This window comes from Nyctereutes procyonoides, unplaced genomic scaffold (genome assembly GCF_905146905.1).
Source record: "Nyctereutes procyonoides isolate TBG_1078 unplaced genomic scaffold, NYPRO_anot_genome, whole genome shotgun sequence".
NCBI classification, from domain to species: Eukaryota; Metazoa; Chordata; class Mammalia; order Carnivora; family Canidae; genus Nyctereutes; species Nyctereutes procyonoides.
In genome coordinates this window covers 62,942,554-62,968,929 of record NW_026575052.1, presented here as the reverse complement: position 1 = coordinate 62,968,929, position 26,376 = coordinate 62,942,554, and the positions used below count along the sequence as shown (strand labels likewise).

The 26,376-nt window shown below is 48.2% G+C and overlaps 1 protein-coding gene across 8 annotated transcripts in view; it reads left to right on the top strand.

Annotated features, from left to right (window-relative positions):
• Window positions 1-26,376, top strand: part of FRMD4A (FERM domain containing 4A) — a 616,236-nt gene that overhangs the window by 550,290 nt on the left and 39,570 nt on the right. For all 8 annotated transcript variants that reach the window (XM_055331818.1, XM_055331822.1, XM_055331820.1 and 5 more), the window contains 3 exons: window positions 1,536-1,612; window positions 7,961-8,099; window positions 14,004-14,145. In XM_055331818.1, the coding sequence (XP_055187793.1) occupies window positions 1,536-1,612; window positions 7,961-8,099; window positions 14,004-14,145 (358 nt within the window). The remainder of the gene's footprint in view (window positions 1-1,535; window positions 1,613-7,960; window positions 8,100-14,003; window positions 14,146-26,376) is intronic.

Genomic DNA, 26,376 nt, shown 5'->3' with positions numbered 1-26,376 from the left:
CACTCGCCTTCCTTGGAATGTCTCTCTACCCGCTTGGAACCGACGCTAAAGGCAAAAAGAGAAGCACAGCTTCCCTTGGGCTTCAGAGCGAAATGTTCTCTGAGCTGTGGACCAAAGAGTAGAAAGTAGTAAATGTCCTCCTCCCTGTTAGGCAGACAAAATAATTGTAACATTCTGCAGAGCAGGTCTTGAAAAGAAAAGAATGCAGGCATTCTGGAAACAGTTTTTCTTCTAGTCCAGTTTGACAAAGGGGTGGAGTCCTTTTGGCCAAGCCCTGACTAGCTGGCGTGTCTCGGTCTGGGAGGGCAGGGCTGATGGGGCACCGGGACGTTGCTGTCACCTCTTTAAGGAGGAGAAAATGTGAGTAGGTCAGGGAGCGCCAGGAGCCCAAGCTGGGAGAACCCCGGGGGCCAGGATGAGACCCTACAAAGCACATGAGCAAAGAATCTGCAGCTCCCAGGCCGAAGAAGCACAGGATTCCTGTTTTACCCTACCTGGGTCAAAATCGACCCAGATTCTAGGTGGCTAGAAGGGGCTGCGCTCTGCATCAAATGTAAGCATAAATAATAGAAATATGAACGTGTGTGCACGTAACTTTAACCTCTTTTGACATTTTCCAGAAGGTTAAGTAACTTTTTTTCCCCCTTCCGATGAAAGGAACCCCCTCCCAGAGAGCTGCTGCCCTAATCACTCCCAGACCTTGCAGTCAGCTTCTTCGGTAACCGGCTCCCCGGTGGGAGGAGGAGTGCCCACCAGGCCCGAGGGCACTCAAGGGGCAGTGGCAGGAACTCTCTCCCTCCCACTTTGCAAAGCGGCCTCATTTCTACTCCCCCCCCCCCACCAGGGCAGCAGGCCCCTGGCTGCAGCTCCCGCCTGCGGCCGGACTCCGGCTGGGCTTTGTGCTGCAGGAGGCAGGGGCTCGGCCGGCTGTAATCTGGAGTTGCCTACCCTGAAATAGGGTTCCAGCAGCCCCCGCCCTTCTCGGGGAAGCTTCCCGAGCCCAATCACCGGGGCGAGTCCCGAGCTCTTGCACATTAGTAGGCAGGAAGTGGAGTCCCGATGGGAGGCTGGGAATTTGACCGCCTTCCCATTTCAGCACTGGAGGGAGGAAGCTGAGCGCCGCTCGGCGCCCACGGCTCCCGCGCCCCTCCGGGAGCTGCCCTGCACCCCGCCCGCCCCGCGCCTCCGAGGGCAGCGGCCGGGAGCTGGGGAGCCCCGTGGGGCACGCAACAAAGGCAGAGCGGAGGGGACCGACTCCAGAAGAACTTGTTTTGTTCCCGTTAAGAAACCTGCAGGAAAATCCACACCCACGTTGCCGGCTTTGAATTGGAGAGCGGCGCGCGCTTGTGCATGTGTGTGTGTGTGTGGTGTGTGTGGGTGTGTGTCTCAAGCAAGAGGCGGAGGACTTGCAAACAACTGTGCGGTGTCTGTTTTGATAAGGAAGCTGCCAGCTAGAGAAGTTAAGCAGCAAAGAGAGGACTAGAGAGCCGCGAGCCAACCACTTTTGAACGTGAACCGCATTGTTTTCTGTCCAGATATTCCAATGGAGGCAGTTGGAAAACCTGTATTTCAGAGAGAAGAAGTTTTCCGTGGAAGTTCATGACCCCCGCAGGTAAGCTGGAAAAGTCCTTTTCTTCTGGGAGTGTCTGGCCCACCCGGCATATTATTTATATTACTATTTTCTGGCTGTCATTGTCCATTTTGGGGAGGGGGGGTGCAGGGAGAGGAGGGGTAGAGGCTGGTTGCCCTTGGGGAGTCTATTCAAATCTGATGGCAAAGCTTTGTTTTGTAACGAAGTATGTTGATGGATGTGGTGGGTTCAAGTGTGCTTTGTGGGTATATGTGCATGAGTGTGTGTGTGTGTGTGTGTGCACACGCATGAGAGGGATTGGCAATTCCGTGATCATCTCATCTGGCTACACGTGTTCAGTGTCCATGTGTGTTGTCTTTGTATGCCGGGGCATTTCTAGGGAAGATGGATGGCACTTGGTGACAAACACCAAATGAAACTGGGTGGTAGTCTGAGTCCTTTTAGTGGAGCTTTTGCCAGTGAAGAGTCTGAAGGATGGCCTGTCAGGGCTTCTGAGAATATTTCGGGGAGGACAGTCAGCATCAAAAGGAATCTATACCTAAAGCAGTTGTGTTGAACTGTTTGATTCCATGAGCTGTAATTTTAGGGTGTTAGTTAGTGTTGTGGGTGGATGTGAAAGAAATAGACTTCATTTTCTGCCCACGTCACGCTGTGTCCCAGGGAGCACCAGCGTGAAAACCAGTGTTCTCTAAGTCACATGCCAAACAATAGGGTCCCGGTTTGGAATGCAGCGAGCCCTGCGTGGAAGGTTCTCGGGCTGCACATACCGGCTGCTTTTCCTCTCTTTGTCTGCTAGCAGTCTTAGACTTAGAGGCAGCCCAGAAACAGGACCAAAACTCCCTGAACACAGGCCTGACACCTAAGGATAAATTGCTTTCAAGAAGTCCAAAATGAACTTACAAGAAGGTGGCCCTAGGAAGACCGTGAGAAGGTCAGACTCTGTAGAGAAGCAAACAGGATGTTTAGGCACCATTGAGACCCCAGCCTTGGCCTGCCAAAGAGGCATGGCCCCAGCTCCACTCACGCATGGCTTCCAAGCACCCGAAACAAACCTCTTTGCCTCCCAGAGAGCTCAGAGAGAACAAGAGGCTGGCCCCCCAGTCAGAGGGTTGAGCTTGTGCAATGTCTCTGCTCCTGCCACCAGCGATAACCCAGCAGGGGTGACATGCCACTTTGCCCCACCATGTAATCTGTGTGAAACAGCCACTCCCGCGGAGGGGAAGAGTGCTCGGCCCACACCCCACAGTCACCGCACCACCAGCAGGTGGAGAACATTGTAGAGATCCAGTCTGCACAATCAGATGAAGGCGGTGACATTAGCAGAGTCAGGCTTGCCCAGCATTTCTCAGGGTCCTGCAAAGGGTCTCTCGGTCTAGAGACTCTGCCTCTGCAGAGCAGGGATCCATTTGTGCAGGCCAAGTTGGGGAGAGGCAGATGCTGAGAGTAATGCTCCGGCCAGGCTTTTCCAGGTGAATGGAATCAGACTTAGAAATTTGAAGGGAGGCAAAACCTATGTTTGAAAAGAGTGAAACGAATATTGCCACAGTGAGTCAGATGCAGAAAGGGGCTGCCTGACAATGTAAACGGAGAGTTGGATCATCTAAGGAGCTGTGCGTAAGGACCAGACAGACAATCCTCGGTTGGGAATTGTGCTAACTCCAAGAAACACCTTGGATACATCCTTGAATGGTGTGTGTGTGTGCGCGCGCATGCGTGTATGTTCTTGGGTCTGTCACCGTATCCATGATGTAATACTAACTTCCCTTCACTTTCCCAAGACCCAAGACAGAGGAAAGAGTCCAAACTCCACACATGACTAATACATGGGTTTTTAGCTCATTTTAGGTGTTCTGGGTACAGAAAGAGGTCCTTTGTCCTGAGAAGACCGGGTCCTTTGGCCTTCTAGCACAGTTGAGGAGAAAGGCAGAAAGAACTTGCTATTTATTGAGCATTTGCTCTGGGCAGGCACTGTTGTAAACACTTGGGATACATTATTTCATAGGGTCCTCACTGGAACCCCAGGAAACAGGTGCTGCTAGGTTCCTGTCCTACAAGCAGGAAACTGAGGCATGAAAGAAACAAAGTCACCTGCTCTGGGTTTCAAAAAGCTGGCAAGCAGTACAAGCAGGATTTGAACCCAGGGAGTCTGGCTCCAGAGCTCAGAGGCATTACCCCAGGCTACACACAAAACACAGGGAACTGAGTGCCAGATGGCACAGGCCATAAATACCAAAGGTACCAGAAGCCAGGCTGGTCAGGAGAAGTTTCTGGGAGGGAGGGATTCTGAACTGAATTTCAAAGCCTGACTAGGATTTAAAGCTGAAGGTAGGCCCTTGGGGGGATGAAGGCTTTGTCTGGGTATGTAAGAGAGAAGCGGGAAGGGAGGCGCCCGAGGCAGGCCAAGCGCAGAATGTGATCACACCTCCCCGAGGAAATCAGCCCTCTGCCAGCCTAGAGGCAGGTGGGCAGGGAGGTGAGGAGGGAGGCCCAGGAAGTGTCTGCCCTGATGTCAGAGGCAGAAACCCAAGTCAGCTGCAGCTTTAAAGACACCTTTTCCAAACGTGCACCCAGGCAAGCAGAGGGGATGGCTGCAGGTTAGCTACTTGGCCTGGTGCCTTTGCTCTGCCCCCAACCCTCCTACCCAGGTAAGTGCGCTCTCCCCAGGGTCATAGGGTGCTCCTTACACTAACCACCTCCCAGGTTTATTTGGAGCAGGGAAGATGAGTCTGGTTGACTCCCCCTTGCGGGGGGTCCCAGCAGGAAATGGAGTCAGAACCGAAGTGATGGGATGGCAAGTGAGGAAGAGGATCATGCCCTGAAGAGGCCATGGGTGGGACACAGCACGGACAGAGAAGATGACATCGGGTCTGTGCTCCTCTACACACACTTCCAGCTCAATACCCACGTTGGTTCTGTGATTCTCTGGGCTTGGCAAATACTCTATTTCTAAGGTTTTGCAAAACAGAGAAGTTGGTGAGCTGGGAAGAGCCTAAAGGGAAAGATGCAGAGAAGAGAGAAATGAATAACAGCACAGGAGAAGACTCTCATGGGTGTCTGATGTGCTGCTCCTGCAGAACCTTCCAGACCTGGCTGGCATCCTGAACCCTTCCTCCCTTGCCTTCCCTGAAAAGCATGAGCATGTGGCCCCTACCACTCTCAGGCTTTACTCCAACACGCTTCCAGTGACTTTTCCTCTCTAATTCAGCTTTTCTGGGAGAAAGGATCACGCTTATTCCCAGGAACAGCCATTGGTATCGAAGCCAATGTGGGCGTTCTGATCATTTTCTTTTCACTTCTACAGAGCTACAGGGGTGCTCCTCCTAACTCTTGTCGGCTTCCTTCCCAATATTTTCAACTGTGCACTCTCCTGTCTCATGAGCTGGCATTTCCTCCCAACTTTTAACCCAAGTGAGGACTACCTTGCCTGGAATTAGTAGCATTAATGAACCACCAGATATGAATTTCTCCCTGAATGTGGGTCTGAAGAAGACCGTCTGTTCAGTCTTTAGCCCCCAAGTAAAATGATGGGAGCAGCTCTGGATTTTCCTCCAGGGAAAAATGCCATAAAAAAAGTTATTCAGGAGGCCTGCCTACCCCAGGTTTCTTCCAAATTAGGTATCTTAACCTGAGAGAACACTTTTTTCTCCTGATGTTCACATCAGATACCCCAGGCCCCACCCCAGCACCTTGCCCCGCACACATATACATGCAGTGCAAACACTCATCCTCAGATTTCACTTGCAAAATTACCTGCGTATCCCATGGAATGCACGTCACTGAAAGCATGATCATGTCACTTCCCCCCCCCCCCGACACCATGGATATGGCAAATTATGTTGGGACCCACACTTTCCAGTTTTCATTTTTACAGTCTGATTGCCTCTCTGCACCCCAGGCCGATCCACACCCTATCTACCCTGTAAACGTGTGTGTGGAGGTGGGGTTGGTGCGGAAGATTGGCTGGACTCCTTTCTGCCGCCTCTCTCTGGATTCTTTATACCCTACCTGCCCTTCGACCAAATTTGAAATTGATAACCAACTCTTTCAAGGAACAGTGAGTTAGAGCAATTTAAGAAGTCTGGGTTCCCTCGAGGTTTCCTGCAGGCTGCAGCCTGTGGTGGTGATTAGAACAGAATTTACTTATCCTTCACCATAGGCAGCATTGCCTGCTTAATAAAGGACTTTGTCAAAGGCTTTTCCTGTTTCTCAAGTTTGTTTTGGCCCAACGCCAGGATCTGAAGCTCAGAAAGGACCGTCCAGTGACCTAGAATGACCCATCTTATCCCAGACGAGGCAGAGGCTTGGACCAATTCTGAACCCCAAGGAGACAGAAAATCCAAAGAATAGCATTATTCATGATAGCCAGGTTATGGGAATGATCTAAGTGTTCATTGAGGTATGAATAGATGAAGAAATTGTGCTGTGTATATATACAAGGGAATATTACTCGGCCGTAAGAAAGAAGGTGATCCTGCCACTTACAACAATGTGGATGAACATGGAGGACATTATGTTAAGAGAAATAAGCCAGACACGGGGGAGGGGGAGGAAGCTGCATAATCTCACGCATATGTGGAATCTAAAAAGTCAAATATATAGAAGCAGAGGGTAGAAAGGTGGTTATATGGGCCCGGGAAGAGAGGAAATGGGGTGGGGGGATGTTGGTCAGAGGTACAAAGTTCCAGTTATGTAGAATAAGCCTACAGAGCTATGGGGACTGTAGTTAATGACCCTGTTCTGAATAGTGGAAATGGGCTAAGAGAGTAGATCTCAGGTGCTCTCATGATACAGATATGTGAAGACATGACATACATTCATTAGCTTGACAGTAATAATCATTTCACTGGGTATATATCAACTCCTCTTGTACACCTTAAATATATATAACTTTTTAATTTAAATTCAAATTAGTTAATATTGAGTGCAGCATGGTTTCAGGAGCAGAATCCAGTGATTCATCACCCACATACAACCCAGTGCTCATCCCACCAAGTGCCCTCCTTAAGGCCCATCACCTATTTAGCTCCTCCCCCTCCTCTCCTCCAGCAACCCTCAGTTTGTTCTCTATTTTAAGAGTTTTGTATGCTTTGCTTCCCTCTCTGTTTTTATCTTCTTTTTCCTTCCCTCCCCCTCTGCTCCTGTTTTGTTTCTTAAATTCCACATATGAGTGAAATCATATATTTGTCTTTCTCTGACTTCACTTAGCATAATACACTCTGGTTCCATCCACGTTGTTGCGAAATGGCAAGATTTCATTCTTTTTGGTCACCAAGTAATATTCCATTGTATAAGGAGGCAGGGGAAGCAAAAGTAAAAATGAACTGTTGGGACCTCTTCAAAATAAAAAGCTTCTGCCCAGTGAAGGAATTAATCACCAAAAGTAAAAGGCAACTGAAGGAATGGGAGAAGATATTTGCAACTGACATGTCAGTTAAAGGGTTAGTATCCAAAATATATAAAGAAATATAAACAAATAATCCAGTTTAAAAATGGGCGGAAGACGTGAATAGGCACTTTTCCAAAGCAGACATCCAGATGGCCAACAGACACATGAAAAGAGGTTCAATATCACTCATCATCAGGAAAATGCAAATCAAAACCACAATGAGATACTACCTCACACCTGTCAGAATGGCTAAAATTAACAACTCAGGAAACAACAGGTGTTGGTGAGAATGTAGAGAAAGGGGAACCCTAATGGGCTGTTGAGGGAATGCAAACTGGTGCAGCCACTGTGGAAAGCAGTGTGGAGGTTCCTCAAAAAGTCAGAAATAGACCCAGCAATTGCACTACTAGGTGTTTATCCAAAGGATACAAAAATGCTATTTGGAAGGGGCCCATGTACCCCAATGTTTATAGCAGCATTATCAACAATAGCTAGATTGTGGAAAGAGCCCAAATGTCCATTGACTGATGAATGGATAAAGAAAATATATACAATCTTTACTAAACAATTAAAAAGATGACTTATGTTGGCAAGTTTCCTTAAGAGTGTGTGTATGTGTATGTGTGTGTATGCATGCGTATGAGTGCATGCATGTTCATCTGTCCCCTTTATGCCAGGGCTTTTATTTTTTTTATTATTAATTTTTTTATTTATGATAGTCACAGAGAGAGAGAGAGAGAGAGGCAGAGACACAGGCAGAGGGAGAAGCAGGCTCCATGCACCGGGAGCCCGACGTGGGATTCGATCCCGGGTCTCCAGGATTGCGCCCTGGGCCAAAGGCAGGCGCCAAACCGCTGCGCCACCCAGGGATCCCCTATGCCAGGGCTTTTAGATCCCATGACGTTTTCAGCAAAAGCTGTCACCCAGTCACTGGAGTCCCGCATCATAAACCTGGTTGAACCTTGTGATTCTTGCTGTCCCAGGGCTTCAGTGACAAGGAGGACGTTTGGGCACAGTGGCATCGCAGTGCATACGTGGTACGCATGTCCTGCTTTGATCAAGTCCATTTGGGCTATGGCCATTAGCCAACACCAATTCTACCTGGACAGAAAGCAGAGTAAGGTAAGTCCTTTTCTGGGGACTGGGAGGGACTGTGCAATGAGCAGACCTTTCACCAAGCCGCAGGCTTGCCCGAGGGCACGCCAGAGCCCATGTGTCCTAGCTGAGGGATTGGGGATTGAATTGGGGGGGAGGGGTGCCGCGGCCCTCGCCCTGGGATGTGCGCAGGTACACACTGGCCTTTCAGAATGCTAGGAGGGAGGAAGGAGACAGGCCCTTCCAGAAGGCACGTTCCATGCAACTTGGTCAAGGGGCCCCAGCCCAACCACGGATGCAGACTCGCAAACCACTTACCCTAGCCAGGTAGGGCCCTTTTGAGGAATTCGGAGCATGCTTCCAAACCTCAGGAACCTCTCCTGGGAACAGGCTGTCAAGCCCTTTACGGTTTAAACAGTGGCATATTGTTTTCTTTTTGAGGGGAAAAAAAAAAGGAAAAAGCAACCGTTTGCAATTAATAGACACCATCTAACTGTTTAGGATAATTGCTGTGAAAGCGCTCCAGGCTTTTCCAACTGCCAGCTCCATTTTTTTTTAAAAGTCAGAACTGGAAACATTAAAAAAAAAAAAAAAAAAACCCACACACACAGGCACCCAACCCTGTTTCCCTAAAGTAGACCTGGAGCCTCGGGCCTTAGTAAACAGTCATCCTCCAAGGGAGATTTGACCCAGCCCAAGTGCAGACACACAGGTGCATTTTCTGGCGGGTGGGAGAATGACGTCTCCTTGGTTCACACACGGCTTATGTCAACACTCAGCCCCCTCTTCCTGCAGCCGCTGCCTGCCTTCCCGCCAGGAGCCTGTGTCATTCATTAGCTCTCCGGTGAGGAGCCCCATCAGGGTGGGTCCGGCACCTTCCCAAGGATCCTGCTGGCTCCGGGCAGGAGGGGATACAGAGCTGTGGAGGGAGACTGGCCGTGGCCCATAGGGACTTTTTGTCCCATCCTGTGAGTTCTCGGGGGGCAAGGAGGTGGCCAGACCCCGGCTTTCCTGGGCCAAGATTCGTCAGATCGGTGCCCTCTTGGATCCTGGCCACTTCTTCTGCCTGGATGAGTCGCTCTCTCCCTGGCTTGGGAAGGGGAGTGGGAGGAAGGAGAGAGACAGTAAGAAAACAGGAGAAGAGGAAACAATCTCTCAACTCATAACTCAGTTTCAAATCTGAGCCCCTGCCCGTGTAGCTGTCACTTTCTTCTTTGTAACACGTTTTTCTCCTCTGTTAAATCTTCTTCCTGACCCCCTTTTTTGGTCATTTTCTGGGGTGAGTGGGCACAGAGTGGAGGTTTGTGTGTTGTTGTTAGGCATAATGGGAGCATTCCACGGCTTTCCTCGTGATGATGGACATTGGCACAGGGATTTGAAGCCCGATTACATCAAAAGAAACAGGGCCAAAGCCTTTTGACTCATGCTTTAGATTGAGACCGTGGGTGGGTGTCAGCATTTTGCCCTCCGGTTGCAGGAGTTGGAAGCCCAAACCTTAAAACATCGATTCCATCCTCTGCATTGTTTGAGAAGGGACGGTAAGGGGTAGAGACCTTGGCAGCCCTCCTGAACCCCACTGCCAATTCCTCTTGTGGGCAGACCCCTCACACCCTGACTGCACAGTTTTGAAAGGACAAAAAACAAAGTATCTTTCACCCTGAGATTAGTACATTAGCTGTTTGAGGTCTGGCAAACCCCCTCCCCCCCAGATCCCATGCTCATTCTTTGCATTGAGGGTCTCCTGGGTAACTCAAGAGGCCAGTTATCGGGACTCTTCTCCCCCGTTCTTGAAAATGGTCTTACTGTGTAGCTGGAGAAGCCTTATTCTCCAGGCTTACAGATCAGCCCTCTGATGCAACAAGTAAATTTCAAAAACTAATGATCAAAGATCATTTATTAACAGGACATGTCATTCATTCATTCATTCATTCATCATTTAGACATGTCTTTTAAAAGGCCAAACCAGGTAGGGAAATTTCAGCTGTCCTTCTCAGTGAGCCCTGGGGGATGGGAGGAGATACACATCCACCCAGGAGCGGGAGAACCTTCCCTCAGTATACTTTGAATGCTCACAGAGGCTCAAGAGCCCTTCCATTTCTCGCAGGAACCAATTCCTCATCCCACAGAGGCAGGCAAGGAGCAAGTCTCCCACCTTGAAATCCAGGAACTCTCTTTCTAGTTCTGTGACCCTGGGCAAGTTTTCTGTTGCTCCTGGTTAAGTTTTCTGTTGCTCCTGGTTTGCTTCCCTGATTAGAGAACGAGGAAGGAAATTCAGAAAGTATTGATTGGCCCAGTGACACAGTGTGTGTGAAATTGCTTCAGGAGATAATGTGCTATCTTTTATTATCATCATTAATCCAACATACCGTTCGCTGGCCAACACTTGTGTAAAGGTTAAATTCTCTCAAAGTTTCCCAAATTAAATCAGAGATGATAAAATTCCCCTTAGGAATTATGTTACGACACCTTTCATTGCTGGAATGTCGTTCTTTGTACAAGGGTGAGGTGATCCGTTGCTGGTGGGCAGAATGACCTCTGGTGGGTGATGGCAGACAGGCCCGGGACGAGCTGCAAAATATTTCTGAGCAACCAGTGTTGGCTGGCATACCAGCTGTTGCTTCACATCCTACCGCGTTGGCCCATGCCAACCATTCCTTTCTCTGAAGTGCTTCGGCAAAGCCCAGGCCTCCCAAGTGATGCTTATCAGTCCCAGAGACAAGTGCAGTCTAGTGGTTTGAGTCAGCAGGGGTGGGTGGCCGAGAAGTCTCACGTTCTTCCTTGGCGCTCAGGATCCTTCTGCAAATCACATAAGAACATTCATCCTCTCTCTCTGTCTCTCTCATTCACACATACACACACACACACACACACACACACACACACACACACACACACACCTTCCATCACCAAAGACAGAACAGAAAGAGCCCATATCAGTTGGTTTCCTGTGACTCCTACAGAATGAGAGGCTGTTCAGGCACCAACTACAGCTGGTAGCTTATATCTGTTGACCCCAATGATCAGAAATGTCAGCTGGATCCCAGCAACCGCTGAAGCGCAGAGCCAAGACATGTCTTCTAGACTTGGGAGGAAAATACTTGAAAGCACCAAATGATGAGAGTAAACATTAGACACTTGTCCTCTAAACTCAGAGTGGGGACTTCTGGAGTTGACCTCCAGTCCAGATATCTTCCTTTTTCTTAGTCTTTTTATCCCCCCCAATCCGTCTTCTGTTCTTCATTCCATCTAGATGAAAAGCGAAAGCATGGTAGGGAATGATGCAGCCTTGCCCATGAGATATAACAGTAATGAAACTTCATAGGGCAAGACCCTCAAAGCACAATGTTCAGAATGTTGGAACCATTTTGGGGCTGTTCCAAAGACTTGACTTTGTGAGAAAAGAATCCCCCCATCTGTACTCATTCCTCTTAGCACTGGACACTCTGCTGGGTCTTTTTGATCATTGTCATATTTCCATTTGGAGAGAAGCTAGTAATTTCCTAAAGCTTCTAAGAATCTAGTGTCCCTCTCAGACGGATGTGTGGCAGGAATGAAGGTGGGGTGGGGACAGGTCTTCCGTGTGATTAATGAGATCCCCCAGATACCAGGTTGAGCCATCAATCTCACCTCATTGACTTCCAGGCCCTGATTTGAATCCTGTTCCTATTTTAATTCCAGTGGCCCTCACATATATTACCTAATTTATTCCAACCTCACCATGTGGTAGTTTTAAGAGCTCCATTTTGTAGACAGGGATCTGAGTATCCGACAGGTTGAAGATCATGGCCAAACAGTGGTGAATTGGCGAAAGCCAAGATTCCAGTCCAGATCTTTCTGACTTCAAAGCCTGGGTACCTCCCCACCATTGCTGACTTGTTCTGTGTCCATGAGTCATTAAGTAGCTGCAAGCGACAGCTCCTTTTATTAAGACGTGGGCGTTGGTGAAGAGGAGTGCTGCAGAAAGTAATGAGTGTGCTCCCTCTGCTTGCTCAGAGGGTAAAGCTCAACCAGATGTGCCCCGTGGATATGCGCTGTGGATGTGAAATGAAGGGCACTTCTTGCTTCTGCCCACCCCCCAATCCCCACCCTGAGCCTGATGTTGCCTGGGGGGGTGGCCAGGGTTATGTCCTGAGCAAAGAGGCCCTGACCCAAGGAAGGTGACCTGGATCTCAGTGCAGGGACATTCAGAGTTGATGTCAGAACAGAGACATGGGTCAAGAAAGGACCAATGGGATGATGTTGGTACACGGAGAACAAAACAAGCAACAAGACTCTGCATTTCCTCAGTCCTCAGACTCCCTTATAACTAGGGGAAAGTACTCATCTGTGGAAAGACATGGTCCTTCATCAGTGTAGGGGTCAGAGGAAGGGAGGCCATGGGGATTCAGAGAGCCTTTGCTGGACAGCTCAGGGCACCCGGGCAGAGCATGTCAAATAAGGGGGGGGGCAGCGTCTAGCCACCCTGCCGTGGCCCCCTTATCTGCCCTCTGCCAGCTTCTCCTGTGTGGCAGACAGCCCTGGTCTCACACAGAGGGCTGGGGGTGGGGGATGATTGATGAACACACTTTAAGTGCCTGAAAACCTCGGTTTGGGACATCACCCCGTTCCATTGGTGTACGGGCTATAGCCGATGGCCACAGAAAGAAACCTCAGCAAATGGATGGATCCTACTAGCATTTATAGTTGTTTCATTAAGTTTGCACTGTGGGTAAAGCCTGTTGCCTTGAGTGCGATCACAAAAATGGATTTTCTGAAGGGGGCAAAAAAAAAAAAAAAAAAAGCAAACCTCAAACACGTGTAGGAAATGCAAACCCATTTTCATTTACCAAGGGCAGTAACTAACAAAGGTTAGCCTTATGAAAAACAAACAATTTGGGGCACCTGGGTGGCTCCATTGGTTTAGCCTCTGCCTTCAGCTAGGTCAGGATCCCAGGGTCCTGGATCAAGCCCTACATAGGGCTCTCTGCTCAGCAGGGAGTCTGCTTCTCCCCTCTGCCTGCTGTTCCCCCTGCTTATGCTCTCTAAGAGATAAATAAAATCTTTTTTTTTTTTTTAAGAAACTACTTTTAGGAATATAACTGTGATAACTGAGTACTTTTCCAGTTAATCTAGCCTGATGTTACTAGGAGCCAAGGCAGGCCAATTAATATGAAGAATAAACGGAGTGGAGCATTAACCATATTCTGAAGACTTTGGAGTATATAGTTAGGTATCGAAATAGAAGCAGCAACACCGTGTTGGGCATTTGTTGGTGAGGCCCACGTGTCCAAATGAGCAGTTGTCTAGGGGTGTCTACACATGTAGACATGCTGCTTATATGTATAGAGCACAGTCACTTGCCAGTCTTCTAAACATCCCATGGCCTAATGACCTAAGGGGTTTAAGTCACCTCAGAATCTATAGGAACCTCATAAATCTGTTTCATGTACCTCTTATGTCATTCACAGAGCTGAAAATTATTTTTTTCCCTCCTTCTTTCAACATAAAATATAATCACCACTATTTATTGGGAGCTGTGTACCAGGGAGCATCAGAGGGGAGCCCTTCACCTTACTTCCTTCCACCCTCACAGACCCATCAGTGGTAGGTAGTGTTTTTCCCATTTTATAGTTGGGAATGAGTCTCAGTGAGATCAAGTGACTTTCCCCAAACCAGGACTCCAACCAGGTCTGTCTGCCAGACCGCTGCTCTAGGCACTGGACGGCTCAGCCTGTAGAGTCGCTTGAAAACGCTTCACTGGTGTCAGCTCTAGAGCCATACCTCCTGCAGGGATTTTCAGTGATGAGGCACGAGGCCAAGGAACCACAAACCGAAAAGTGCTGCAAGCCAGAAATGAGTCCATTTGCTAAATTTCAGGACCATGAGTGCACAGGTGATGACCATTCACTCTCAGAGGTGAACTTCATAACCTAGTCATCTTTTCCACTCTAGTCTAAGATCCATGCCGCGCGAAGCCTGAGTGAGATCGCCATTGACCTAACCGAGACTGGCACGCTGAAGACCTCAAAGCTGGCCAACATGGGGAGCAAAGGGAAGATCATCAGTGGCAGCAGCGGGAGCCTCCTGTCATCAGGTGAGCAGGGCTTTTGTGGAGAAAGTGGGGGAGGCTGTCGCTCGAGCATGGCTTCCACCCCAGAGTGGCTCTGGGGAAGGTCACAGAGTGGCAGCTGCTGAGGAGGCAGCTTGGCAGGCTCGCCAGGAACTGGCTCCGCTTGTGAGACCCAGGTTTTGAGCCAAATAGGAATCTGAGAAAACTGCCAGAAGTGCCAAAGGGTGGGGGGCGGAGAAGCCACAGCAGAGCCGCTAGTGTGGGAAGGACTGTTGGCCGCATGCGTCCCCTCAGGCACCCTCCAGAGCCTGCTGAGTGCCGATGGCCAATGGCCACTGTCTGGAATGTCAAGTCCAAGGACAAGGTGTGGTTGGTTCACTCGTGTGTCCTTAAAGGAAAATTCCACTAAGGAGGGCCTGAAGGCAGGTGCGTGGTGCAGGGCAGACCTGCATCCTATTCCCAGGGTATCTCCTCGGGACTTTAGAAGGTACAGACACTCTTGGCCTTTGGCAAGGAGAGTCTTGTGTCACGGAACGCGGTGTAGGAGTTGAGCCCTTTTACACCTGAGCGTCCAAGGGTCTGATTCCAAGTTTGTTTCTAGGAGCCCTGGGCAATTCATTTTGTCCCTGGATGCAGGAGAGAGGCCCTGGTGGCTCTGATTGGGCTGACTGGTGTCCAGAGTAGGGATGCAGTGACAGGAAGAGGCGGAGGTTTGAGGAGCGCAGGAAGAGGGAGGGAGAGGATCATTGTTTGGAAATGCTAGAGAGTATAACTGCTGCAGATTACTCCTCCGGCCACACCTTTGAAGGCTGATTGTTCTTGGGCTCAGCGTACCTTTGCCTCTGAGCCCTGAAAGGGAAGCAAGAAGTCTTTGTTTGCCCTACGTCATCTTCTCTTTCTTCTTCTTTTTTTAAAAAATTCTTTCCTGCTCTAGCATTCTGGAAGCTGTCTCTGAATATTAAATCCCTAGCATCATCTTTGTTCTGCACGGGTTGGAGCATCCCTCTATCTTTGGCGGCCCTGCCTCCTGTGTTTTGCTAAGGCTCCGCCCCGTAGGGTTTCCTGAGGCCCCGCCCCCTGTGGCCTACCGAGGCCCCGCACCCTAAGGTTTATAAGGCCCCGCCCTTCATATGCAGCCTTTCCTTCTGTCCTCCTCCTGCTTCCACCCCTGGTGATGGGGACAGGAGCTCCTTCACTCACAGAGGCATCCTGCCCATGCAGAGGATCTTGCCTCCTGCCTCCATCAGCTTTGTCTAGATTCTTCCACTCCTCACTGCACTTCCTCTTTGTTGCACCTTCCCTATTGTGTTTCTCTTCTAGCTTCTCATTTTCTTTTCACCTGGTGCTTCCGGGGTTGTAAAAGAATGGAAGCGAAAACATTACCAAAGAGAAACAAATAAGCAAGAATTAGCAGTGAAGAGTGATGTCATAAGAACAAAATCCTGTTGCTTACTGGGGTCTTTTTTTTTTTTAAGATTATTTATTTATTTATTCATGAGAGACAGAGAGAGAGAGAGAAGCAGAGACACAGGCAGAGGGAGAAGCAGGCTCCATGCAGGGAGCCCGATGTGGGACTCGATCCCGGGTCTCCAGGATCACACCCTGGGCGGAAGGCGGTGCTAAACTGCTGAGCCACCCAGGGATCCCGGGCATGGGGGTCTTTCTACAACCATCTAGTGACTACACGTGTTCACATGCCATGTGTTTTTGTGGAAGTTCTACGTTTTGCGTTCTTTTCTTTTTTTACCTGGAAATGCAGTTGACACACAGTGTTACATTAGTTTCAGGTGTACAAGGTAGTGATCCATCACCTCTGGTCTCCTGTGCTCACTGCAAATGTAGCTGCCATCTCTCCCTGTTAAAATATCGTTGACTATATTCCCTGTGCTGTACGTTTCATCCCTATGACTTAATCGTTCCATCTCTGGAAGCCTGGACTTCCCACTCGCCTTTACCTGTTTTACTGGTCGCTCCATCCCTCTCCCTCTGTCAACTACCAGTTCTCTGTATTTATGGATCTGTTTCTGCTTTTTGCTTGTTTATTTGTTTCTTTTTTAGATTCCACATCTGAGTGAAATCATATGGTATTTGTTTCTCTGTCTGACTTATTTTACTTAGCATAGTACCTGCTAAGTCCATGTTGTCATAAATGGTAAGATCTCATTCCTTTCTATGGCTGAGTAATACTCCATTGTGTATATATGCCACGTTAACTTTATCCATTCATTTGTCAGTGGACACTTAAATTGCTTCTGTGTCATGGCTATTGCAATAATTTCATTCTTTTCCTTAAATGAAGCCGCCAATATAAGCTTCATGCCCCACAAAACCTGGATCTACCTCTCCTTCATCACCATAGCATTTACCATAAACCCCTTGCCACCTCGATTCTCCAGATTTTTTTCATCAGCACAGAGAGCCGCATGATCATCATTTCTGAGGTCCTGAGGTTTATGGTAAAAGCCTAAAGAATGGGGCTGTTGTGTATCGAAGAGAATGTTGTACAAAGCTCCAGACCCCTGCCTCAAATTAATAGCCACTCTCAATCCCCTGCTGAGTGGCAGAGGGCAGAGCCAGAACCAAACCCTGTATTTATACTCTAGACACTTCCAACTCTTGTTAAAACCCATAGTCTCCTATTCAAGCTTGGATTTATCTGCTGACAGTCCTCCTCATCCAGCCACAAATGAGCCCGGCTCATCCTTCAGGCTCAGTGAGATGTGCATCTCTGCTGTGGTTTCATATCCATTTGGAAGTCTGGGTACTTTCTGAGTATGGCCTGGTTATATCCAAAAGGACAGTGAATTCTTGTAACCTGAGGGTTCTTAAACTTACAGGTGCATCAGAGCCATTCAGAGGGCAGCTCAAAACACAGATAGTTGAACTGCAGCCCCAGAGGGTCTGACTGCAGGTTCTAGGGTGAGCCTGAGAATTGGCATATACAAGTCCCTGAGAGATGCTGATGCAGCCAGTCTGGGGACAGCACCTTGAGCCACACTCTTCCTGCTAAGAAAGAGCTAGAAGCCTGAGGTGATGGTGTTGCTCAGGGACACAGAACACAGGTATCCCCAGTTCCAGACCTGTGTTTTGGGCCATCTCCTCTGGCCCCTCATATCTGTCAGCCTCTGGAGCACCACGCCAGTAACCTAACAGAGTCACAGACCAGATTGTGCACTGGATTGTGCACTCACACCTCCTGACCTTGAACGGGCACCACTCAGTCATCAGCAAATGAGATCCAGGCATCTTTAAGATTAGGAAACAGTTCGTCTGTGTGACTGCCACCAGCCTGACAGACAGAGTATTATAATGTTATAATATCAAATGAAGCAGCTTTATACTGAGATATTAAAGTAATTTTCAAATTTGTGGTGACTTCATGTCAAGGGCCCCAGGCTAAGCTGTTTGGGAGTGGCTGGAGGCAGCTAAAGGGGCGACAGTGGTGGGCCCTGGCCCCCTGGGCTCTTTCCCTGCCTGCTGTCTGCTGTACCACTGTGCGAGAGGAGGAGCCTGGGAAGTAGGAGCCACACCCCATGACCAGACCCAGCAGCATCTTAAACCCTGCCTAGCCCTGCAAGCTGGAGCCTGAAGCCATGCTGAGGCTGAGGTCATTGGGGAGGCCTTCGTCCCGTGACTTAGGAAGACCATGGAGGGAGAGATCCCCAAAAGGAAAGAATATAGGCCATCAGTTCACAAAGGGGATTTCTAGTGTCCATAGATGTGGACATCTAGCTGGCTTACATGTCTCCATAGCTGGCTGATATCCCACTGCGTTCTTTTTGTACCTTGGTGTCCTCTTGCCTAACCATTTCTTGAGAGTTCCTTAGTCATACACTCCCACAGATGTATTGCTTTTCCAGGAAAGCCCTGATTTTAAACACTTTTTTTTAGTACACTTGCCAGACTCCCATGTTCTACTTTTCATTTGAAAATATGCATCTGATTTAGTATCCTATTTGGTCAATTCGTTTCTCTCCTTCACCGACTGCCTCATGCTTAAAAAAAAAAAGAAAGGAAAAGGAAAAGAAAAAAAGGTGTCTAATATATATTCTTTAAAAACATTTTGAGACATGAATCTTTATTTTAAAGTACTTTTTTTCCATGGTCGCCTGGGCGCCTCAGTCAGTTGAGCATCTGGACTATTGGACTGAGCTCAGGTCCTGATCTCAGGGTCATGAGTTTGAGCCCTGCTTTGGGCATAGAGCCTACTTAAGAAAAAAGAAAATCCTTCTTTCTACTTCTAGCCCAGTGTCTGGCACCCAGTAGATACTCCAAACATGATTTTTAAAATGTTTAACATTACATTTGTATGACTTATTTTTAACTGGAAATAAGTACATTTTGAACCTCTTCATCAATTTCCCCCACCCCCATCTCTGGCAACCACCAGTCTCTTCTGTGCATCTATGAGCTTCAGTTTTGGGGTTTGTATTAAGTTCCACATATAAGTGAGATCATACATATGGTATTTGTTTCTTTATCTGACTTATTTCACTTAACATAATGCTGTCAGGTTCCATCTGTGTTTTCCCAAACAGCAATATTTCATTCATTTTTATGGCTGAACAATATTCCATTTATGTATATGCCACATTTTCATTATCCATTTATTGGTGGGTGGTTTTCATACCTTGGCTGTTTTAAGTAATGCTGCAGTGAATGGAGGGGTACGTGTATCTTTGTGAATTAGCGTTTTCATTCTCTCCAGGGAAGTATCCAGAAGTGGAATTGCTAGATCATATGGTAGTTTTATTCTTAATTTTTTTGAGGACCCTCCTAGAGTAGCTGCACCAGTTTGCATTCCCACCAACAGCTCACAAGGGTTCCTTTCTACATCCTCACCAATATTTGTTATTTCTTCTGTTTTTGATTCTAGCCATCTTGACAGGTACTGTATCTCATTGTAGTTTTGATTGGCATTTCCCTGATGATAAGTGATGCTGAACACCTTTTCACATGTTTGTTGGCCATTTGAATGTCTTTGGGAAAATGTCTAATAAGGTCCTATGCCCAGTTTTTCATTGGATTGTTTGAGTTTTTTGCTATTGAGATGTATGAGGTTTTTTTTTTTTGTTTGGTTTTTTGTTTTTTGTTTTTGATATTAACTCCTTAATCAGATAGATGATTTGCAAGTATCTTCCCCCATTCAGTAGGTTGCCTTTTTTGCTTTGTTGATGGTTTCCTTCACTATGCAGAAGCTTCTTAGTTTAATGTAGTTCCACTTGTTCATTTTTGCTTTGGGTGCTTTTGATTTTGGTGTCAAATCCAGAAAATCACTGCCAAAACCAAAGTCAGTGTCATAGGATTATTGAAATCAAAATTGGAAGATGAGTACTAAGAATCCTGCATATGCCACATCCTAAGGACCTTCTTCTGTGTTCCTGAGGCATATGCTGTGTTGGGCCTTGCCCAACTCACACATACCCATCACCAGTAGTCTCCCTTGGGTTGTACTGTGTCACTCTGTACGCTGGCGTCAGACCTCGAAAGGCTAATCTTGTCAAATCAGGCTCCTCTTGCAAAGAATGTGCACCCTTGCTGCCTTCCATCCACTTTTTCACCTTGGTGTATACCTAGATTTGGTGTAGCTGAGCCATATGACAACGTAAGATTATTGCTATGGTGTGAACACTTTTCCTGGTTCCCAAACCTTGCTTGGTTTAGTATACACAACATTTTAAAAAGTTAGAGTCTCTTTCTTCAAAGTGTTTCATAGTGTTTACTGATGTCAACAGAGAAAATATTTCCAGGCTCTTAGTAACTCTGAAGGCAGTTTTCCTATTTAACTAAAGGCATGTAAATACCTTTAAAACTACTGACACCCAGTACTTGGCATGTGAGGTATGAGTTGCTAGAGAAACAAAGCAGTGTCATTGCTATGTATGAAAGAAGTCGGAAGTCTATACTTACTAATGCCCTGTGCCAGGGGCTTGTGTTTCAAAAAGAAACAATCCACATAGTTGAAATGATTTATTGAGACTTACAGCTTGGCTCCCTAAATTCTTCAGTGGTGATCCCGGGGACCCTCCTGTGTCAGACCTGTAGGCCCCTGTCCTAGTGGACTCCCTTAGAGCCAGTGAACTGTCTGAGCCCAAGATGTAAGGCCTGTGTTGGACTAAAAGGAATCCACCCGCTCCAGCACTGAATGTGATTCAGACTGCAGGAAATCTATCTGCATCCCAAATCTATTTGTGGAGGAGCCCTGGTGGCCAGATTTGAAAGGACGTGAGAAACCTTGTCCCCAGAACACATCAGCGGAGAGATGGCACGATTTTCCCAGAGTTCCCTGGGAGAAGGGACATCAAGGCAGCTCGGGTGCCAAGGCAGGCCGACGGAGCCACCTGCCCTGCCCTCCACAAGCCTGCCGCTGCCTCGGCCCCCTCAGAGCTTTGCATGGCCGGGTGCGCCCTCAACACCCTGATTGCCCACCGCAGAGGTGGGAAGCAGGGTCCTCTCTTCACTACGCCCTGGGAGAACCTGCACGTTTCCTCCCAATTTGTCTACACCTCTCTCCATTGCTCTTGCTGATCTGTGTTTCAGGTGACAAATTTGCAGGGGCCCACACAGAGTCAGGACAACTCTGAATTTAAACCACTCAAGATGTTTTCAGAGTTCAAACAAACAAAAGCATCTGAAATCTTTTTTCTGTGGGACTTCACAGGGTTGGTTCCTCCCTTCCCTTTCTCCATTTCTTGAAATCTAAAAAAAATTGGAGAGGAGAAAAAAAAAATGCAGTAGCCAAACAAAACCCAAAACAACAAGTGCCCTTGTCCCGGTAGCTGAGCCCACAGGGCCTTTCCTTGGCTCCTCTGAAAGTGGGAGGGAGTGTAGGACTGTCTCGAACATTGTCTGGAGGCTTTGCCATCGTGTAACCATTCTTTTTTTTTTTTTTTAAGATTTTATTTATTTATCCATGAGAGACACAGAGCGAGAGAGAGGAGCAGAGACAGGCAGAGGGAGAAGCAGGCTCTATGCAGGGAGCCCAATGCGAGACTCGATCCCAGGACCCCAGGACCACGCCCTGGGCCGAAGGCAGGCTCTAAACTGCTGAGTCACCCAGGGATCCCTCGTGTAACCATTCTGATGCCAGTGGAAGTGTAGGGCCCAAGGGAGACCTGCTTTTGCTCTCAGCCTATTTAAAGAAAACAGTGTAAACTTAGAAAACAACCTACTCTTCCGAAGCCCCTGTGGCTTGTCGCGTGAACCAACAAGACCAAAAAAAAAAAAAAATGTACTGTGTGTCCTCTCTTACGGAGACAAAACCAGGGGACTGAGGCTGGCTTCTTGACTAGGAGTGCAAGGGCGTGAGCCACCCATTGGCTACAAAACAAAGGGCCATGTTGTGCCTATAAATAGGAGTGAGGCTGGGTGATTAATGAGATAGCAATTGAGTCATCACTGTGATCAGCAGGATTGCGAAGAATGTGGCCAGGGATCTTTGGTTTAAAACACAAAAAAACCCCCAAACCCTGCGGTCTGCAGTCGTGCCCCGGCTCTGACACTTTCCGTTGTGGGGGGAAACATGTGCTGAGCCTGGGCCCGCGCTCCGCCTGGATCTGTCCGCATCCATTACTCACCCTTTCACGCATTCTCATTCTCTGAGCTCTGGCACTTCCTTCCATTGTTCGGAAGTTTATTAATAACCAATATAACAATGAGGATGCCAGCTCTCTGACCTCTGTCCCCACGGAGGGGTGATCTGATCGGCCGCAGCCAGCTGTATTATGGCCGTGGCTGTGTTTGGCTCAAAACACGCTGCCTCGCGCTGGGAGCGATCGCATTGTTTTGGGGGTTGTTTGGGCTTTAAAAATGTAAGCCCAGACTTCAATCTTTCTCCTTTCTTTCTTGCTCTTACTCCATCTCCTCCCTGGTGTGTCTCTCTCTAGCCTCTTAGAGATCCCTGTTACCAGCCCCCCCCCCCCTTTTGGGTCTAGGGATGAGCAGGATTCCAGGGGCTTTAATCTTGGTCATAAGCTCAGTGCTTTGCAGGGGGGCACAGCCCTGCAGGCTCAACCAGGGGACAGGGCCTCCTCTTGTGTTCATACTGGACGGTGTAACCAGTGAGGGCTGAGAAATCTCCTTCTGTGGAATGGCTATTTCTGGGCTTGCTTGAGTGGGTTGTGCTGGAGTCAAAACTAAGAACAGGGGGAACAGTTGCCCCTCTCTGATCTCATATGGGGGGGGAGCCCAATTAAGACATTTACAGTGATCTGTTTCTGCTAAAGGAATAGCTCTACCGGGACGCCTGGGTGGTTCAGCGGTTGAGCATCTGCCTTTGGCTCAGGGCATGATCCTGGAGTCTTGGGATCAAGTCCCACATCGGGCTCCCTGCATGGAGCCTGCTTCTCCCTCTGCCTATGTCTCTGCCTCTCTCTAATGAATAAATAAATAAAATCTAAAAAAAAAAAAAAAAAGGAATAGCTCTACCTAGTAAAGAGAACCAGAACAGAGTAACCATGTACAACCTAAGTGACCTCCTCTCCAATGATGAAATTTTAAACATCGAAAAATAAATACCACTGTTGAATTCTTGTAGGCATCGCTCTCTTCCCATTTTGGCTAGCCCTCTTGTTTTTTGTTTCTTTTTTAAAGATTTATTTATTTATTCATGAGAGACACAGAGAGGCAGAGACACAGGCAGAGGGAGAAGCAGGCTCCTTGCAGGGAGCCTGATGTGGGACTCGATCCCGGATCCCAAGATCACGACCTGAGCGGAAGGCAGATGCTCAACTGCTGAGCCACCGAGGGATTCCCATCAGCTAACCCTCTTTATTCACGAGAGACACAGAGAGGGAGGCAGAGACGTAGGCAGAGAGAGAAGCCAGCTCCCTGAGGGAAGCCTAATACAGGACTCGATCCCAGGACCCTGCAGTCATGACCTGAGCCAAAGGCAGACACTCAACCAGTGAGCCATCCAGACACCCCTTAGCTAACCCTCTTGATACTACAATGGAATTAAGAGTCTGGGAGCTAGAAGGATAAAGCCTCCTCATTCCACAGTAAATGAAAGGGAATCCATATGAGTTGCTCAAAAATGGTAGTTTCAACTAGAGATTGTACTTTGTATTTTTACTAGATGCTGCTGCTAATTTTTGTAACCGACTGTTCATCCTCTGCCCCCAGTGATATTTGTCCTCTTCATCCATTGGCAAAAGCGCCAACTGAGCAATGAAGCAGCCACACTGGAGAGCTCCTGCAGAGACCCCTCCCCACTCTTCGGGGTGCTGCTTTTCCACAGAGCCTCCACTTCACCACTCTTTCAAGTGAACCATCTAATTTTTATAATTTCTGTGCCTGATGAGAAGTCGTCCAGGCATGCATTTTTCATGTTAAGAATCGCATTTAATTCTCGGAGACGGTCTCCTGAGATCACACGTTTATCTCAAAATCTACAATGTGACATTATTTCGCAGGGTCTCTTAGGACATCTTTTATGTAAGGAACTTATAATTGAGGATTTGTAAGGGAAATAAATGTCTCTTCATCATAACAAAGAGTTCAAACTTTTCCCTCCTGTTTACTCCTGAGGCGTCTGCCAGAACTTTTCCTTACAGCTTTTGCAGATCTGCTGGGAATATGCTGCTGCTGGTGGGCTTTTTTGGGGTTTTTTTTTGTTGTTGTTTTTCCCTGAAGGCTGAAACAGATTGTCATTTCCTTCCCTTACTTTTAGGACAACAGATTTCTTTCTTCTTTGGGGATACTGTTTGTTTCAAATTTCCCCTCTTTTCAAAGAGGAAAGCACCCCTTCTGTCTTCTGAGATCAGTGGGCTAGTCACCAGTGTTCCATCTGTGTAAAAACAGATGAGCCACAGTTCCTGACAACATTCTCTTCATAGGATGCGTACTCATATCCGGTGCTGCCCAGGGTCTTTGGAAAAATTGGCACAAATTCTCCATCACAGCTGAATGAGGAGCTCTTCCCATGTGTTTACCGGCTGGAGGGGCCCTGGTGTGTCCCCCCCCCCCACCTCGCCCACCCACATCCTGCCCCAGGCACCCGGCTGCCCACAGGGTGAAGTCTGGAGTTTCCCAGCCAGGAAATAAGAGGCTTTTTCCCCAGAGGCAGCCCAGCAGGTTTTCAGTACATCTCTGCCAGCAACACCTATAGCTCCGGTACCGTAGGATCCGTAGTTCTCTCAAAAGATGTCCAGATGCGCACTGAAAGGGACTTACTGACCTTGAGCACATTGATCAGAAACTCTGGCTTGTGGCCTGATGGATCAGGAAAGGTCTGCTCTGAGGTCAGGTTTTTTTTCTCCTCTTCCCCCACCTAAATTAATCGCAAAATTATCAGTGACCTATTTCTAGAAAACCCTTCGGATTCCAGATTGACACATAATAATAAAATTGCCCAAGACGGGAAAGATTTTATTTTCAAACCTGGCATCAGGCAAACAGATGGTTCCTAAGCAAGCAGCAGGAGGGTTTCCTAGAGCGTGAATCTGACCACGCTCTGCTTCCTGGCGGTGAAACGCCCGGAGCACCTCCACTCATCAGACGAGAGGTGACCATCAAGGTGACCCGCAGGTGGGGGCTCCCTGTTGTATGCTGCTCCCTCTTTGTGCAGGTGACACTGCTCATCTCCTGCCTCTTTCTGGTAGGCAGCTTTGCACCCACCCCAACCCCCCAGGCTCTCTGAGGGTGAGGCCCAGGTCTGGTCACCTGTCTGCTCCACCCCACCTGGCTCACAGAGGCTCTGTTGGCTCATCTGAAGGACCCCTCGGCTCCTCCTCCTCCTTCCTTCCCCCTGCATCGTAATCCACGCAGGCTGTGGACAGAGAGTCGAGGCATGAAAGGCAGACACGATCACACACCGCGTGTTTTTTCACTCTGGCAACCCAGCGGCAACCCAGACAAGACAAAGTTCCTGCTCCCGTCATGCCCTTTCCGTTCTGGGTGCAGGACAGACCACACAGAGCCGCCCCACTGGAATCCCAGCTCTGCCTCCCTGAGTCCCAGTGACCTCTTCTGTGAAAACGAGGGTAATGTTTTCGTGAAGACTACGTGAACTGGGATGTGGGCAGCTCCTATCAGGAGTCTAGGAAAACTCACTTCCGCTGTTTCCTCCCAAGCATCCTGAGGGCACAGGGCTATGGCCGTGTGAGCCTTCCACCTGCTTCCATGTGTCTTGTCTGCCCACTCACTAGTCTTCCTCTTTTACTTTATGGGTTCCCTGGAATTGGGGTGCCAACCCCCCATAAAGGCCAGGCACACTGTTGAGTACAAAAAACTTCGGCTTCCCATGCATGTAGCATTCACCAGGTTCTGACTCTCTTCGGGCATCTCTGAGGCGTGATGTCATGAGTTCCCCCAGCTTCTGAGGAAGTCCTGTTTTCATTCCTGTACTTGAGGGGAGGGATCAGAGGCCGAGAGAGGTGGTGTCCTGTTGCCAAATCCCTGCAGCTAGTGCGTCCCAGAGCCGGGACACAAGCCCAGACCTGCTGACTCTAAACCACTGGTTTGTAGACTTCTGCCTCGGGAGGCTGTGAGCCAGCATGTTTTCCCAAGAACATTCACCCCACTCCTCCTGTAAACGTGGTGCTGCGTAAAACTTCGAAAGACATCCGAGTATTAATGAATTACTTATATCTTTCCAAAATGCTCACATCAGCCCTGTTTTCCCTTTGGCTTCTGCTCGGATTCATCATGTGTGGACAGTCCTTTCCAAGCAGCACTTGGCTACTGTTTTGTCGAGTATAAGTTTTGAAGTCTTGCTCCTCTGATCCAGCAGAGAGTTTCCATCCATCTTCCTGCTTCATTAATCCCAAAGACAGCCCAGATGAACCTCTTTTTAAAAAATTTTTTGAACCTCTTTTTTTTTAGCATCCAAACTTACACACATGTGCTTTGGTCTGTTGATAAGGTGGAGAGGTTAAATCCTTTCAGCCCTGGTTGATAATTAGACATTCCCTTCCAGCTTGAGGCAAACTATCCCAGTAACTGGGGGTAGGATCAGAGTTGGTAGGGTGCTTGTCTTTTCTGGAAGTGGGGATGGTACAGAGGAGGGAAACTTACACTGTATGTAACACTTGTAACGTTAACAGCAAGGGTTGCCAGAGGCAAGAAGGAGCTACCTAAGTAAGCTGTTTATTAATACATCCTCCAGATTTGGGAGCACCTTGGAGGTTGGTTAATTGGTCTTTTTCCACATAGGGACATCATGGCTCCAAGAGTTGTGACCCAAGGTCTTATACTGATCAATAGCACATATATCACAGAGACTCAGGTCCCTTCCCTGTCCATCACTGTTCCTCT